This window comes from Tyto alba, unplaced genomic scaffold (genome assembly GCF_018691265.1).
Source record: "Tyto alba isolate M040663 unplaced genomic scaffold, T.alba_DEE_v4.0 Super-Scaffold_21, whole genome shotgun sequence".
NCBI classification, from domain to species: Eukaryota; Metazoa; Chordata; class Aves; order Strigiformes; family Tytonidae; genus Tyto; species Tyto alba.
The window spans coordinates 8,145,948-8,159,860 of record NW_024881295.1 but is presented as its reverse complement, the minus strand read 5'-3'; the positions used below and the strand labels follow the sequence as shown (position 1 = coordinate 8,159,860).

General features: G+C 41.0%; 1 protein-coding gene across 2 annotated transcripts in view; it reads right to left on the bottom strand.

Annotated features, from left to right (window-relative positions):
- SULT4A1 (sulfotransferase family 4A member 1) overlaps positions 1-13,913 on the bottom strand; it is a 32,713-nt gene that overhangs the window by 12,103 nt on the left and 6,697 nt on the right. For both annotated transcript variants that reach the window (XR_004406152.2, XM_032986467.2), the window contains exon 2: positions 859-989. Coding sequence is in view for 1 of the 2 variants with exons in the window: in XM_032986467.2 (XP_032842358.2) it covers positions 859-989 (131 nt within the window). In the remaining variant the exon portion in view is untranslated. The remainder of the gene's footprint in view (positions 1-858; positions 990-13,913) is intronic.

Genomic DNA, 13,913 nt, shown 5'->3' with positions numbered 1-13,913 from the left:
CTAGCACAAAGTATAGGTAACAACATGTAATATCAAATTAAACCTCTCACTATTGCCACCGTTTACTTGTGTCAAGGTAGCACTGAGGTCTCACTGGACTAGGTTATCACACAAATGAAAAAGAAAAGCAACCTCTGACCCCTAAATACTCTCAGCCTGAAGTAGGCTGATGCTGCAGTAGTCATTAACCATAAGCAGCTTAAATCTATCCGTGCAAGCCTTAGCCATTGCAATTCAATAAGCACTGTGGCTGTTGGAGGATGGAGCCCAGTATTTTGCCTGGTCACTCCAAGATATGCCTATATCAGAAGCAGTTACAGCAATGACAAGATCACACTTACATGCCATGCCACTAGTCTCTGAGTGGTTCTTAACAGTGTAGAAGTCATTTCATGCAGAATATTCCAAATTCCTCAGACTACATCTACAGAGTCTATAGATCCACGGATCCTAAGTCTCGAAGGATTTAGATGTATAAATTCAGAACAGTGGGTCTACAGATCTATGGATCTCTTTATCTGTAGTTCCTCTCACAAATTCAGGGAAGGAATTAAAGCAAATTTGCCTCATTTGGGCAGCTTCTGCTTACATAAGCAGAGGAGTCCTGGAACTTTTATTCAGAAAACCCACTGCCACGATATTTAGGACCCAGAAAAACATACAGAGCATTAAATGCACTATAATAAAGTTTAATAAAAGCAATTTTAAGATAACCTAATAATACTCTGAATCATTCCAACAAACTGAGCAAGTCCAGTGATGAAAACAGCACGGACACAGGATGAAATAAGTGATAAGTATGGAACCAAGGAAAAAGATAACCAAATGCTGAAAGACTTTCTTTGCAATAAATTGTACCTTGATGATGTCCAGACCAGGCTGAGGGTACTCTAGGACTGGAAGTTGTTCATCTATATTCATTAGTCCAATCTCATCTGGATCAGCTCCCTGACTCACTAGATATACCACTTCCTGTAGCAAGCCTGTGCCTGCATGAACCAAACAATGGAAGAGAACAGATTGTATTACAGTTCTTACATAAACAGAGACATAGGAAGGGAGACCTAGACATAGAAATAATGAGAACTTTTGTCCTTAACAGTCTGCTGTGAACTTAGTCTGTAACTACTGTTTTAACATAGTATACCTCCTCCCTTAGTTTTACTTTAAACATGTAAAGATCTCCTTTCACATAAAAGCCCTCAGTTTTTGCTTCAGCAGTGATTTAAATATGTTTCTGTCTCCCAATCATTTTACTGTGAATTGGAAAGCATTTATAAAAAGTTCTTCCCCTGTGAATGTTGGCTAGGCAAAATACTATTTCCATTTTAGAAATGAAAAAAATGAGGTAGGTAGAGATCATCCAAGTTCACAAATGCATTAGCAGCCATACAGGGAGACTGCCAGTATCCTCTATTCTAAATTGTAGGCAATTCTACTGTTATGCAATGACTTGAGAGTCTATTTATACTTCCACGTTATGGACTGGATAAACCACTAAATGCATCAATACGTAGTGATTTAGTCATAAGCTTTAGAGGCCTCGATTACATATCTCTCTCTCCAGTCTGAGCACATTTACAAAGCAACTATTAGATATTATAGCCTTAATGACTGCACTTTGGAAAATGAATAGGTATTCCAAATAGAAGTTTGAACAGGGAAACTACTTCAAATTACTTTACTTTCAGGCAGGTAGGAAACCCTCAAAACAGGCAAACAAAGTTTCAGAGATATCTGACAGAATCTTATGAAGAGAAAGGCACAGGCTTTTGGTGAGATGGAGGAACAGAATGAGGAGAGAACAAAGAGAGCTGGCAGGGGAGGAACCTCACAGTTTAGATAAATCACACAGGCATGGGACAACCTGCATACTGGGACGGACAGACCAATTATTCAAGAGCTGTGAGCAGTAAGAAAAATTAAATCGGGATTTATTCTCTCTGTTGTCTTGCCTAAAGGAACAATTGTTCCAGAACTCTCTACAAAGCCCAAGCCCACCTCAACATCCCATGGCCTTAGAAAGATGAGCTTCAAACTCTGAGATCATGCCTTTTGTTCCTGTTTTAACTTGACAATAACCTGTAAGTTGAAAGTAACTTGTAATAACCACTAGTTAATTCCTGTTAACTAGCATGACTGTACATACGTAACAGACATTTTATACAAATTCTGTATGTTGTTCCAACACAAAGAAAACTAGTGTATCATTATTCAGAGATTTTTTTAATCTGAGCTATGAAGAGTTAAAAAAAAGCTGATGTACTTTAGAGGCTGGTTAGAGAGAACAGTCTGGATATAACTTGAAAGAACACACGCCTCCAAGAATTGCTTTAGAGAGTAAGTACTCAACGATTCCTCTGTTTCCTGACTGATTGGTGGGTAAATTAAAACAGCTTGGAAAAAAAAGCAACTTTTACATTATCATCACCCACAGAGACAGCTGTCACAGACTTAATACCCAGTTGCCCCTGAGGCTGTTCACTCTGCATTTTTAAGTCCAAGCATATATTTTATACATTAAAATTAACATACGTATAGTACTTCAGTATCAGTCCGTGTGACTCTGAATGAGCACAACCCTTGTTCTCATTGAATATTTATTCTGACAGGAGACACGCTGGTTTTCCATAATTTATTTCTGTATTTCCAATTCCACCCACAAAGAAAAATGCTATTACAGCAACCTTGTTTCATGAAAGGAAAAGGATTAACTGTATGGGGATAATCAACACCACCTGGACTTTGTAATTTTTCGTTACTCAGCTGCTCTCTAGGCAAAAAGAAGCCAGCTCCATTGTGCCTCTGAATACAGCAAGGGCCACATGGTTGAGGCAGAACTATGCTGGAACTTGAGGAGAGCAGGATGTTCCCTACCAGCTCTCCACAAAGTCCACCGGATAAGTAGGAGCTGAGGGCCAGGGAGCACAACCCCCATGGCCTTACCTAGGTCTGCTCAGTCCCATGGCCTTGCACTAGGCTTGGCTTGATTGCTAGCAGATCCATGGAGCACTGCAGAGATAGGAAAGGACATATTAATGCAGGAGGCATGGGGAAGAGGGTTCTGATTCAGAAGGAAAGTGTGCCTTTGGAAGCTCAGAAGTCTTCATCTAAACGTGCTTCCATCAAAATCAGTGATTCACTGAAAGAGTAATGCTGGGCATATGGCTGGTACTCAAGGCAGAAAAATAATAAAACTCCATCAAGTACAGGTTCTTTAAAATAGTGCTTTAACCGCAGCGCTAATTATTATCAAGCACATACACAAATTACTGTACTGATACATGTAGTGCTGCATGTATTCCAGCATCCTATTCCAATTCACACAGCAAACAGTATTTCTGCAATATCTCTTCTACAAAGGGGAGGATTGCAAGCTGGCAGTTTAGATGTCTGGCTTCTGGCCATCCAGCACATTACAATTTCTCCTCCTGACACCTGCAGTAGAACCACTGATCCCGATTTCTCCACCCACGAATGCTGTGCTAGTTTTCACTTTTGTCACTCACTATATTAGCCTGATTTTTTTCCACATCAGCACTGAAGTTACTCTGCTGAAGATTTTCATGGTCTTAATGCAAATGAAAACTAGAGATTTAACTGCTGAAGGAACTGTGAATTTTTAACTTGTCACCCTTAATCAATTATCATTTATCCCACACACACATTCCTGAGAGACACATATAAAAAATTAGCATTGACCTGATATCTTGTTTTATAAAAAAACCTAAACCACCACGTGCTTATTTGTTTACAAAGAAAAAAAAAAAAGCTAAAAGCCTTTATATATATAATTATATATATATAACCTGCTCACATCTCTATTAGGATTAAAACCAAATCAGATTAAATTACAGGTATCAGAGCTGACTGTTCTTTTGGTTTAGAAATGACGGCTTAACTTAGCAACAGATAAATAGCGGCCCAAATTCCAGACGTACCTGTTAGGGCGAGATTTGCTAGACCCTAGGAACGCCAGTTGCTGGAAAGCCAAACAAACTGGGGTACTGTACCTATGTATAAAACGAGAGGCCCAAACCTAGAATGGGGCTAGCAGAATTTGTTAAATTTGCCACTGTGGGAGGTAAATGTACATCTCCTGCTGTAGTCCCATCTGCATATAAAAGATACAGAAACTGGCCATTTGAACCAACTGACTTAAACTGATGTCCATGGAGATATGCAAGAACCACCATTTTATGGGTGAAAGCTAAATTGCTGAAACCGAGATTTTCAAAGGAGATTATGGGAATAACTGCTGATAATCCTAGTCTATCACAAAATAATGGCCAGATCTAAATGTCACAGAAACTTTCTTAGTAAAAGGGAAAATGATGATACTTGTTGGAGAGAAGAAAAATGAAAGTAGTAAAAAAAAAAAAAAAAAGCAGATCTTATCTGTATAGATTTCTGGCCTAGCTGCCAACAATGACTTATTGTCGCTTGGGGGTTACTCCCTTTTTAAGTGAAATTAAAGGATAAAATCACTAAGTGGAAAAATAGCATACATGCATACAAAGCCAAGGTTCTTCTCGGAGACAAACAGCGGATCTTGTGTAACTCTAGTATTTTCCATCATTTTCTCTTCCTGTTGCTGAATGCATATGCATGCCTCACTTGGGAGGGTACAGAAAGAGTAAACAGTCACTGACAAACAGAATTAATCTGTCAGCCTTTGGACATGAGACACCAGATGCAACATTCGTAAGTACCCAACAACTCTACCCTTCCTTCTTCTATCTGTGGCAGATCCACATTTCATCCTGGAGGAAGACTACTGGCCCTGCTACCTCCAAGGTCATATTGCCAAAACAGATGTGGAATTAATTTATGTTTATACAGTTCCAACCAAATGGAGCCAGTTAGCATCTGAGGAACTTCAGTGCACTGTACCTGAGAAAAGTTCTTCCCTGACAAGCTCTTCTGTTATATCAATACAATGCCTCAGGAAAAAACATTGTTCCAGTTTATCACACAATATCTAGGAAGAGCTGGGATGGAAAACAGGTGTGGTAAACTACTGCCAGAATTTGCATGTTTTTAAGAGAGCCTTTTAAATTATCTGTGAACCTGCATTTCTACTTTGCATAACATCATGTACAAAAGCAGCCCCGTCACAGCAGTTTGGAAGCGTGCTAGTTGGGCTGCGCTGTCGTTTTCTGTGATGCCTAACGATGCACAGAAATCAGGACTCATTAAGAATCCTATCATGCCTACAGCAGCCCCTGCAATGACTGGGAACTCTTAATTTGTACCCTTTTTCATGGCCAATGCCTCGGCAACAATAGCAAAGTCAGTTCATGGCCATACTGCCTCTGCTTATCAGTAACTATAATTGCTGCAGCAGAAACCAGACAGTATAGCAAGACAGCCAAAACTTTGAAACACCACAGCTACTCCTTTCTGCTTCTATGAAGTAGACATCTTTTGACATCAAACTTAGTCTCTGTAAGAGGGAGAAATACTGCTTCGTGCAGCTGTTCTCTGCCTCTTTTCACTACTTTCTGGCCACTGTCACGCCCTTGTGCAGCCACTAAACCTCACAGTTTTGTTCAAAGTGAAGTGGCAGATATAAAAACATAAAATTTCCTGTGAAACGCTGCTTCCCTACATGGTTTCTAATGTAGTTTATTTCAGTTTTCTCCCTTCTGTATCAGCTAACATCAGACAAACCTGCAGCTCAAGGATGCAAAGGTCTTTGGTATGTTCCTTTTATTCACCCCTTGTTTGGAAACCACATGGAAATAAAGAAATACTAACATTGGTATTAACAATATTCTAGCATTCCCAATTAGTTGCACTTTGATCTACCAATACTTGATCAAGTTTCAGCTAATACAATGAAGCCACTGTGACTCATAATTTTTTTATAGCACTTGTAGATGTAAGTGCTCATTAAAAATGAGGACTGCTGAAGCTGTCAGATTGACCTAGCAAGTGCTATAATGCAATTTGTCTCATAGTTGTTCTAATTGCCTGGAAGCTCATTCCCCTTTCACCAATTTCAGTGTCTATCTGCAGGTAAATATGACAGATTCATCTTCACTCTACAATAGTGGAGGGAAAATTGGATTTTTCCATTAGAAGAAAACAATTTCCAAACCATAAAAATATTTCCTCTTGAGGTCTGTCTGTTCAAGTTCTCCTACATCTTGGAATTCGTATTAATATAAGAAATTTTCATTATCAAACAGTTTTAATAACAAAAATAATGTATGCATCTTGATACTGTATTTTCAATTCTTCTGTTTTCGGATGAGAATCAGGATTCAGAATAAAGGCTGAAATTCTGTTGTTATATTGCCAGTATTTTTTCACTGACCAATGAAGTATGTATTAGAATGCCCGATTTTCAGAAAGGATTGAATACTCATCCTCTAATATTAATGCCCCTTTTACATGAACTAAATGCTCCTAAATTCAATAGCAACCTGTCTAGGGACTCTGTGGAACATGAGGAAACTGAATCCAGATCTTCTGAAACTGATGGCAACAGCTTAACTAAGACTGGATTTAAAACAAGTGTTAACTTCATGATTTCCAATAACATTCAGTAAGCAGAGTCTGACTTACTAATCAGTTTATTTTTCCACTTGCAGACACTGGCTTTAAAAAAAAAAAAAAAACAACGGCCTAAATTCTGCTTGTCTTTCACTAGACTTAAAACAGAGAATGCAGATATGGGTCTGTTAGGTCTGAGTTGTATTTTGAATGTGTTTCACCATAGGCTGTAAACAGTAAACTATGAAAACCCTATTCTATTTAGGACTGAAACGTACTTTCTGTTTGGTAAAAAAAGCAATCACTGAACTGTTTACATACATGTATTATCCATAAAACTACTGCTACTATGTATAATACAGTATCTTAAAGCACTGCTTTAATGAAGTGGTTACAAAACAGTGTTATTTTTGGCTAATGCATTAGTATTATTTTTTAAAAAATGGCCTGAGTCCTAATCCTCCCTTGCATTAGCACACTAGCTACTCAGCAGAGGACAGGATGAAAAGCATAGAATTGACCACAGTGCATCTCAGACCAGGCACTGGCTGCTGAGGTGTCTCCACTTCCATACAGCAAGGCAGGCGATGCAGTATGCTTCACACCTAACACCAACAGAAAAGCAGCTTGGAGAAAAAGGCCTTCTGACACTTCTGAACATGCTGGATCCTAAAGCTGGAGCAACACTAATAAATAAAACACACCAGGGCCTGTTCTCTGGGAGCACATGTGGGACAGCCAAATCCACATGCAGGGAGATCGATGTCCCGTAACAAGGCAACCTCATCCACAGCTTCCTGGGAATGGTCTCGGGCTCCAGCTATCTCCCACACCATGCTGGGGAACACACTGTCTGGGAGAGAGCAAAACCGTTATGGAAATTGCTAGCAAGGAAATAGCATGGAAGACAGTCTGTTAGAGCCTCTGCCTAGGGCAGTAGTGCAGCAGATAACTGGACTGTCTATATTGCCTACTTTAGATTTGATAAAACCAGAAGAAAAATAGCTCGAGTCACATACTCCCCAACCATTGCATCTAACCCTTGGCTACCCCAATTTGTCCCAGTAGGCAGAGGTCCACAAGGCAAAGGCCTCTTGCTGAGGACAGCTGGAGCAAAAAGTGTTTCTTTTCTAGCCCTCTTAATAAGCCACAACATCCTCACATGCACTGCAGCAATGACTAGGTAATATACTAATAGCCCTAAGAACTGAGTCAGGTCCACAGATTGTTCAAAATCTAGGGATTAAAAACAACAACAAGCCACGAGTTTGTCTTTATTTGCCTTCTGATTGATGAGTCATGATTTCTGTCTTCATGTTTGTCTCCATATCCATGATTTCATCATATCTAGGTGTCCCAGATTTTGTTACAGGTCCTTCACTGACAGCTGATATTGGTTGGTAACTGGTATTTCTTGGTATCAGATATTCAAAGGGAAAGGTATTTTACTCTTCTCTAAGCTTTAGCTGGGCTTGTAAAATACGTACATGTCTATGGATGTTCATCATGTCTGCACCAGATGTCATAGTAGTTTGTGTGAAGTTACTCCAATTCACTTAAAACTAGATCAGTAAAATTAGCTTAAGGAGTTTCTGTTTTTGGCATCAACTCACCTAGCAATGTTGCCTAGAACAAACTAGAATGCATACACACAAAATATTCTGCAGGTAGTTCTTTAAGAGAAACGACAAACAGCAGGCTAAGGACACTAACATCCTGCACTAGCACAGATGCTTTTAAAAGAGGATATTTACTCATCCCTTAGGTTATTTCTCTCTTTCAGTTTTTATTCACCAATCAAACACACTCTCATGGCATAAGAGAGCACACCACCTATCAAGCTAAAACAAAAAGAAAAAAATATATAGTATAACGTGTCAGGAACAGTAAAGTAACAGATAAGCCTGCTTGCTCCCTTACCAACCATGTGACAGAATGGCATCCCTTTTTACCATTCCCACACCTATTCAAGGTTGACCTAGTCTAAAGTCAACCCAGTACATTCAGTTGTTACCTGCTTTACCCAGGCTCCTCCCTTTGACAGACATCATCATGACCCAGTTTGGAGACACTATGCCTTTCATGACAATAGTGCAAGCACATAGGATCATGCAGTCATACCAAAGGCTTGACCAACAGGACAGTAATTCACAAGGGAAGAGTACTTTTATTGGCTAACATATGCTACAGAGCAGATTCTGTCTTAAACATCTGAAAATCATCTGGCAAACTGGCCATGTAAACTAACAATGGTACCTCTTCACAGTGATGGCCAAAAGGTGTATCAGCAAATTTCAAATCTCACCCTCTCTGGAGAATACATAATAAGGTACATGCCCTTACCTCAGTTGTATCCTGCCCTCCTGCTTCCTTTGGCAGTCCTATTCTTCCAACTTTTTAGATCCTATATCAAAAACATGCCTAAAATGCATCATATATTACCCCAGAAGGAGCTCATTTAATCTCCAACTGAAAGTCCCCCCACTGTGTCTAATGTCCCTTCGTTTTCATACAGCTGACACAACACTGTACCAAGGATAACAATGCAGAAAATAATTTTGCTGTAATGACAAGTCATTGTTTTTTAAAATCACTCTCAAGGACTTCCTTACATTGAAGAGAAGAGCACAGTTACCCATAGTGCCACTGATTTCTAGGACAACTATATCACTTTCTCTGTTCTGTTCTACAGAGACATAACACGGTCTGTGGCTAAATGCAGAGCCTCACAGTGAGCTCTGCCAATTGAAATGGGATCAGAGGCAAGAGACAATAGGGCATCCCTATTAGAAACTCATCTTCAGATAGTTCTCATACCCTTTGCTGTGACGATGTTCCTCTCCCCATATGCTAAGAGTATTTCAGAAGACGTCTGTCACTACTCAAAATGCAATTCTATGCCTCAGTTTCAATCCCTTCCACGAAAATTGCTAGGCAAAACCTGCCTACACATTAATGTGCATTTGCATATATTAAGTGGTTAAATTGCAAGAAGGCAGGACACCAACAGTATAATATTAAATCATTGCAGGTAAGAGTTAAACATTAAAAAAAAAAAAAAAAAAAAAGCAGCACATTTTTCTTTCAGAATTTCAAGAAACATTGTTTACCCTCGATGCATGAAGCTACACAGCCTCTTTAGTCAGCTATTAGTTGTCTAAGGTCAGGGAGTAAGGCATTTTGTCTCAAACAGAATCCCTCTAATTATAGCTGCCCTAAGCAAAACGATTATTTGCAAGTTACCTATGCCCCACTTGTATTTAGCACACAGTCATTCTCTCTGTCTGATGAATTGCAGTTTTAGGCAAACTACAGCCATTTCTATTCTATTTCTATTGCTGCTCTTCAGAATTAGAAATAGATCTATTTGGAAGTGTAAAGGGGATCAGCCAATCTGTATCACCATGTGTTTTCTCCGTACTACAGCAAAATCCTTGAAGAGAACACACTTTCTGATAGAAAGCACTGGCGATCCAATAGAAGCACTAACACTGATCATTATTAATGTGCACTTCAGCTATATATGCATAGAGCAATCCAATTTTAGCAATGAGTGTAGCTGTTCTGTGCTACTTTGGCAACCCTGATCAGCAGTAAACAGGCTTTTAACTGGATGGTTAACCTGGATTTACGATTGCCTTGCACCAACAGGACACTGCAAAGCAGCCAGCATACTGCCAAATCTGGGCTGTTGCGTATATAGTCAGTGTGTGTCTTCTCAACGTGATTCTCATCTCACCTGCTCCACGCTTGTCTCATTTTGTTGTCTTAGATTAATTTACTACTCATGCAGTGATACAGTGAAGGACTAATTCAACACCACTGTCTATATCCCATATGGTGATCTAATGTCATTACACATCATCTAGAACTTGCAGCCTTATAAAAGATGATGGCCTTCACATCCTGCACTATAAACAGCAGGTGGGTAAAAGCATATGAAATCAGCTTGCATTTTTAACATTCTAGATGCATTTAGTGACAAAAATCCCTCCTCATTTGTTTCTCCAGTGCTCTTTCTTTTACTTTTTACCCTTTACTATCTCAGCCACTGCCTCAGACTTAACTAAGCCACTCTGTCGTAGTCTGAGCCCAGTGGGCAACTGAGCACCATGCAGCCGTTCAGGCACTACTTCCCCCATCAGGAACGGGAAAGAGAATATGACCATCCAAAGACAGGGAAGGGCAGCTCACCCATTATGGTCACAGGCAAAAGGCAGACTTGTTAGGGGAAGAAAAGAAAACATCACTTTAATTCAAATACTAACAAAGACAACACTTAACAGACAAGGTGGGACAGTGAGAAGCACCACCACATCCAAAAATCACCTTCCCCCTCCCCCTTTCTGGGCTCAGCTCTGCTCCCCATCTCTCTATGTCCTCCCCCAGTGACACAGGGGGTTACAGTCAGCTCACTGCTCCTTTCTTCTTGGGAGGTGAGGTGAACACTGCACATTTTTTCCCCTGCTCCATGTGGCTCCCCTCTCAATGGAGACAGTCCTCCATGAACCGTCTCTGGTGTGCATCCTCCCCACGGGCCACAGCCATTCCCATGTTGATCCAGCATAGGTCACCCCGTGTGTTGCAGTCCTCCCAGCACCAAACTACAACAGTGGGGGCCACTTCTCCCCTCAGAGTCCTGGCCTACTTTAAGTGCAGACACCTGTCTCAGAGTGACTTTCTCCTCAGGCTTCTTTCTCCTCAGGCTTCAGGTCAGCCTCTACTCCACTGTGGACGTCCATGAGTGACAGGGTGGGCAGCCCTGCAATCTCACCATGGGATACTGGGGTCTCTGCTCCAGCACACCTCCCCCCATCCTTCTCCTTTCTTCCACTTATCTCTGTGTTCATCCTTCTTGCAACTCCTCAGAAGTCCCAACCCCACTCAGGTTCCCCTTCTTAAATACGTACTTGCAGAGGTGCAGCCATTATCACTAATTGGCTTGACCCTGGCCATAGGCAGTTCCAACTTGGAGCCGAGGGAGCTTTCAAGAAGCTTCTCACAGGGGCCACCGCTGTAGCCCCCTCCCCTGCTAACAAAAAAACATACCACAGAAACCCAGCACACACTCCTAAACACATTCCTACATACTAGCACTATTATCTGCTCAGCTTTAGTACCTAGATGCTTAATTCAATTTCAGAGACAGAATTTATTAATTTCTCTACAAAAATACGGATGGTAGGTGAGACCCTTTGTCCAAGACAATTTCTTGTCATTATACATGAAAAATACGGGAAGGGAAGAAATACATCCACATGACTCCAGTGGAAAATGTAGACAAAAAGATTATATGACTTATTCAAGTTCACAGAATCTCTAGCCAAAAAGTCATATGACATGCCCAGCGTACCAAACTCTGCATCACTTCTAATGAAGCTTTTATGGACAATACAGGGTCCCTTCCCATCCCTACTATACTCAACAAAAGTCTTAATTTAATAAAATACTGCATAACAAGAATGAAAAATGATGTGTGCTTAATCACATTCAGTCCAATGTTCAAGCATTTGCTCCCTTTTATTAATATCTTCACTATGAAAGATGAACATTAACATGAAATGAGAATAACTGGATGTTGGGTTTGGCTGATTCATACTATTTTCTGATTCTTTACTCTTTGAGGTCATTATCATCTAATCCAGTCAATAGTGATTTCACATGTCCAGAATACACTTTTTACACAGGGTAAAACTTTTTTTTTTTTTTTTTTTTTTTTTCCCCCTTCCCTGAGCCTGCTTTCAGAAACCAAGTTGCTTGAGTTTTGCAATACTTCACAGCAGGGAAGCAATTATGCTACATTTCCAAAAGACACAGAAAAACCTATTAGGTAGCTGGAGAATTCTTCCTCTTCTGAACCATTTGTTCTGTCTCTAGTAACATCTCTTCACTGGTTTGATAAAAGGCTCATGGGAGAAACACTGCCAGCTAGATAACAAAACCGAGTTTTCCTTAACAACAGATCTTTCTTCTCCACCTTTATTTCCTGTTTAAGGCATGTAAGGACCTATTCAATTTCAATCCCACTGAAATCAAGTCAAATGCATGAGTGGCAAACTTCACATTGTCTTCAATTACTTATTTGATGTTTTTATTTATCATTTCTTTGCCTAGCAGTATTTAAGACTGAGTCAATACCAGAAGTTATTTTTGAGCTATACATAAATAAAACAAGACAGACCCATTTCAAAAGGATTTTCAAACCACAGGAACCCAGTGGACCTAACCCCCAGAAACACTCATCTACAGGTGTTACCTTCTGCACACTAAGTGGTCCTCAGCAGAGTTAAGTTTAAGCAGCAGAGTATTTACTCTTCTAATTGGTGGAAGGAACAGGACTTCAGTCACCAAGAGCATGAAATTAGATTCAAATATGGACCTTGTACGTCAGTCCCTAAAAGGACAGCTCACAAAACATATCTCCGTAACGCAATATCATATACTGTTCCCTTTCTGTTTGTGTTAAGAAGTCCATTCTTTCTGGCCAGTTGATATGAGAGCCGATGCACATTCATATTGCATTAAAACAGAATGATATCTGAGCTTTATAAATTACTTGATAGAGAAACCAAGTAACTACGATGATGTTGTAAAACAGAGAAAGTTAAATAACATATTCTGATTTTAAAGACATTAACTAATTTGTTCACCTGGACTCGTGCAAAGCATCTGACACTGTCCCACACAACATCCTTGTCTCTAAATTGGAGACACATGGATTTAATGGATGGACCACTCAATGGATAACAAATTGGCTGTATGGTCACATTCAAAGAGTTGTGGTCAACGGCTCAATGTCCAAGTGGAGGGGGGTGACAAGTGCCGTTCCTCAGGGGTCAGTACTGGGCCCAGCGCTGTTTAACCCCTTTGTCGGTGACACGGACAGGGGGATCGAGCGCACCCTCAGCAAGTTTGCCGACGACACCGAGCTGTGTGGTGCGGTCGACACGCTGGGGGGCAGGGATGGCATCCAGAGGGACCTGGGCAGGCTGGAGAGGGGGGCCCGTGTGAACTGCACGAAGTTCAACAGGGCCAAGTGCAAGGTCCTGCCCACGGGTCGGGGCAATCCCCAGCACAAATCCAGGCTGGGCCATGAGAGGATTGAGAGCAGCCCTGCGGAGAAGGACCTGGGGGTGTTGGTGGGTGGAAAACTGACTGTGAGCCAGCAATGTGCGCTCCCAGCCCAGAAAGCCAACTGTGTCCTGGGCTGCATCGAGAGAAGTGTGGCCGGCAGGGCGAGGGAGGGGATTCTCCCCCTCTGCTCTGCTCTTGTGAGACCCCACCTGGAGTACTGCGTCCAACTCTGGAGCCCCCAGTATAAGAAGGACACTGACCTGCTTGAGCAGGTCCAGAGGAGGCCACAAAGATGATTGGGGGCTGGAGCACCTTCCTTATGAGGACAGGCTGAGAAA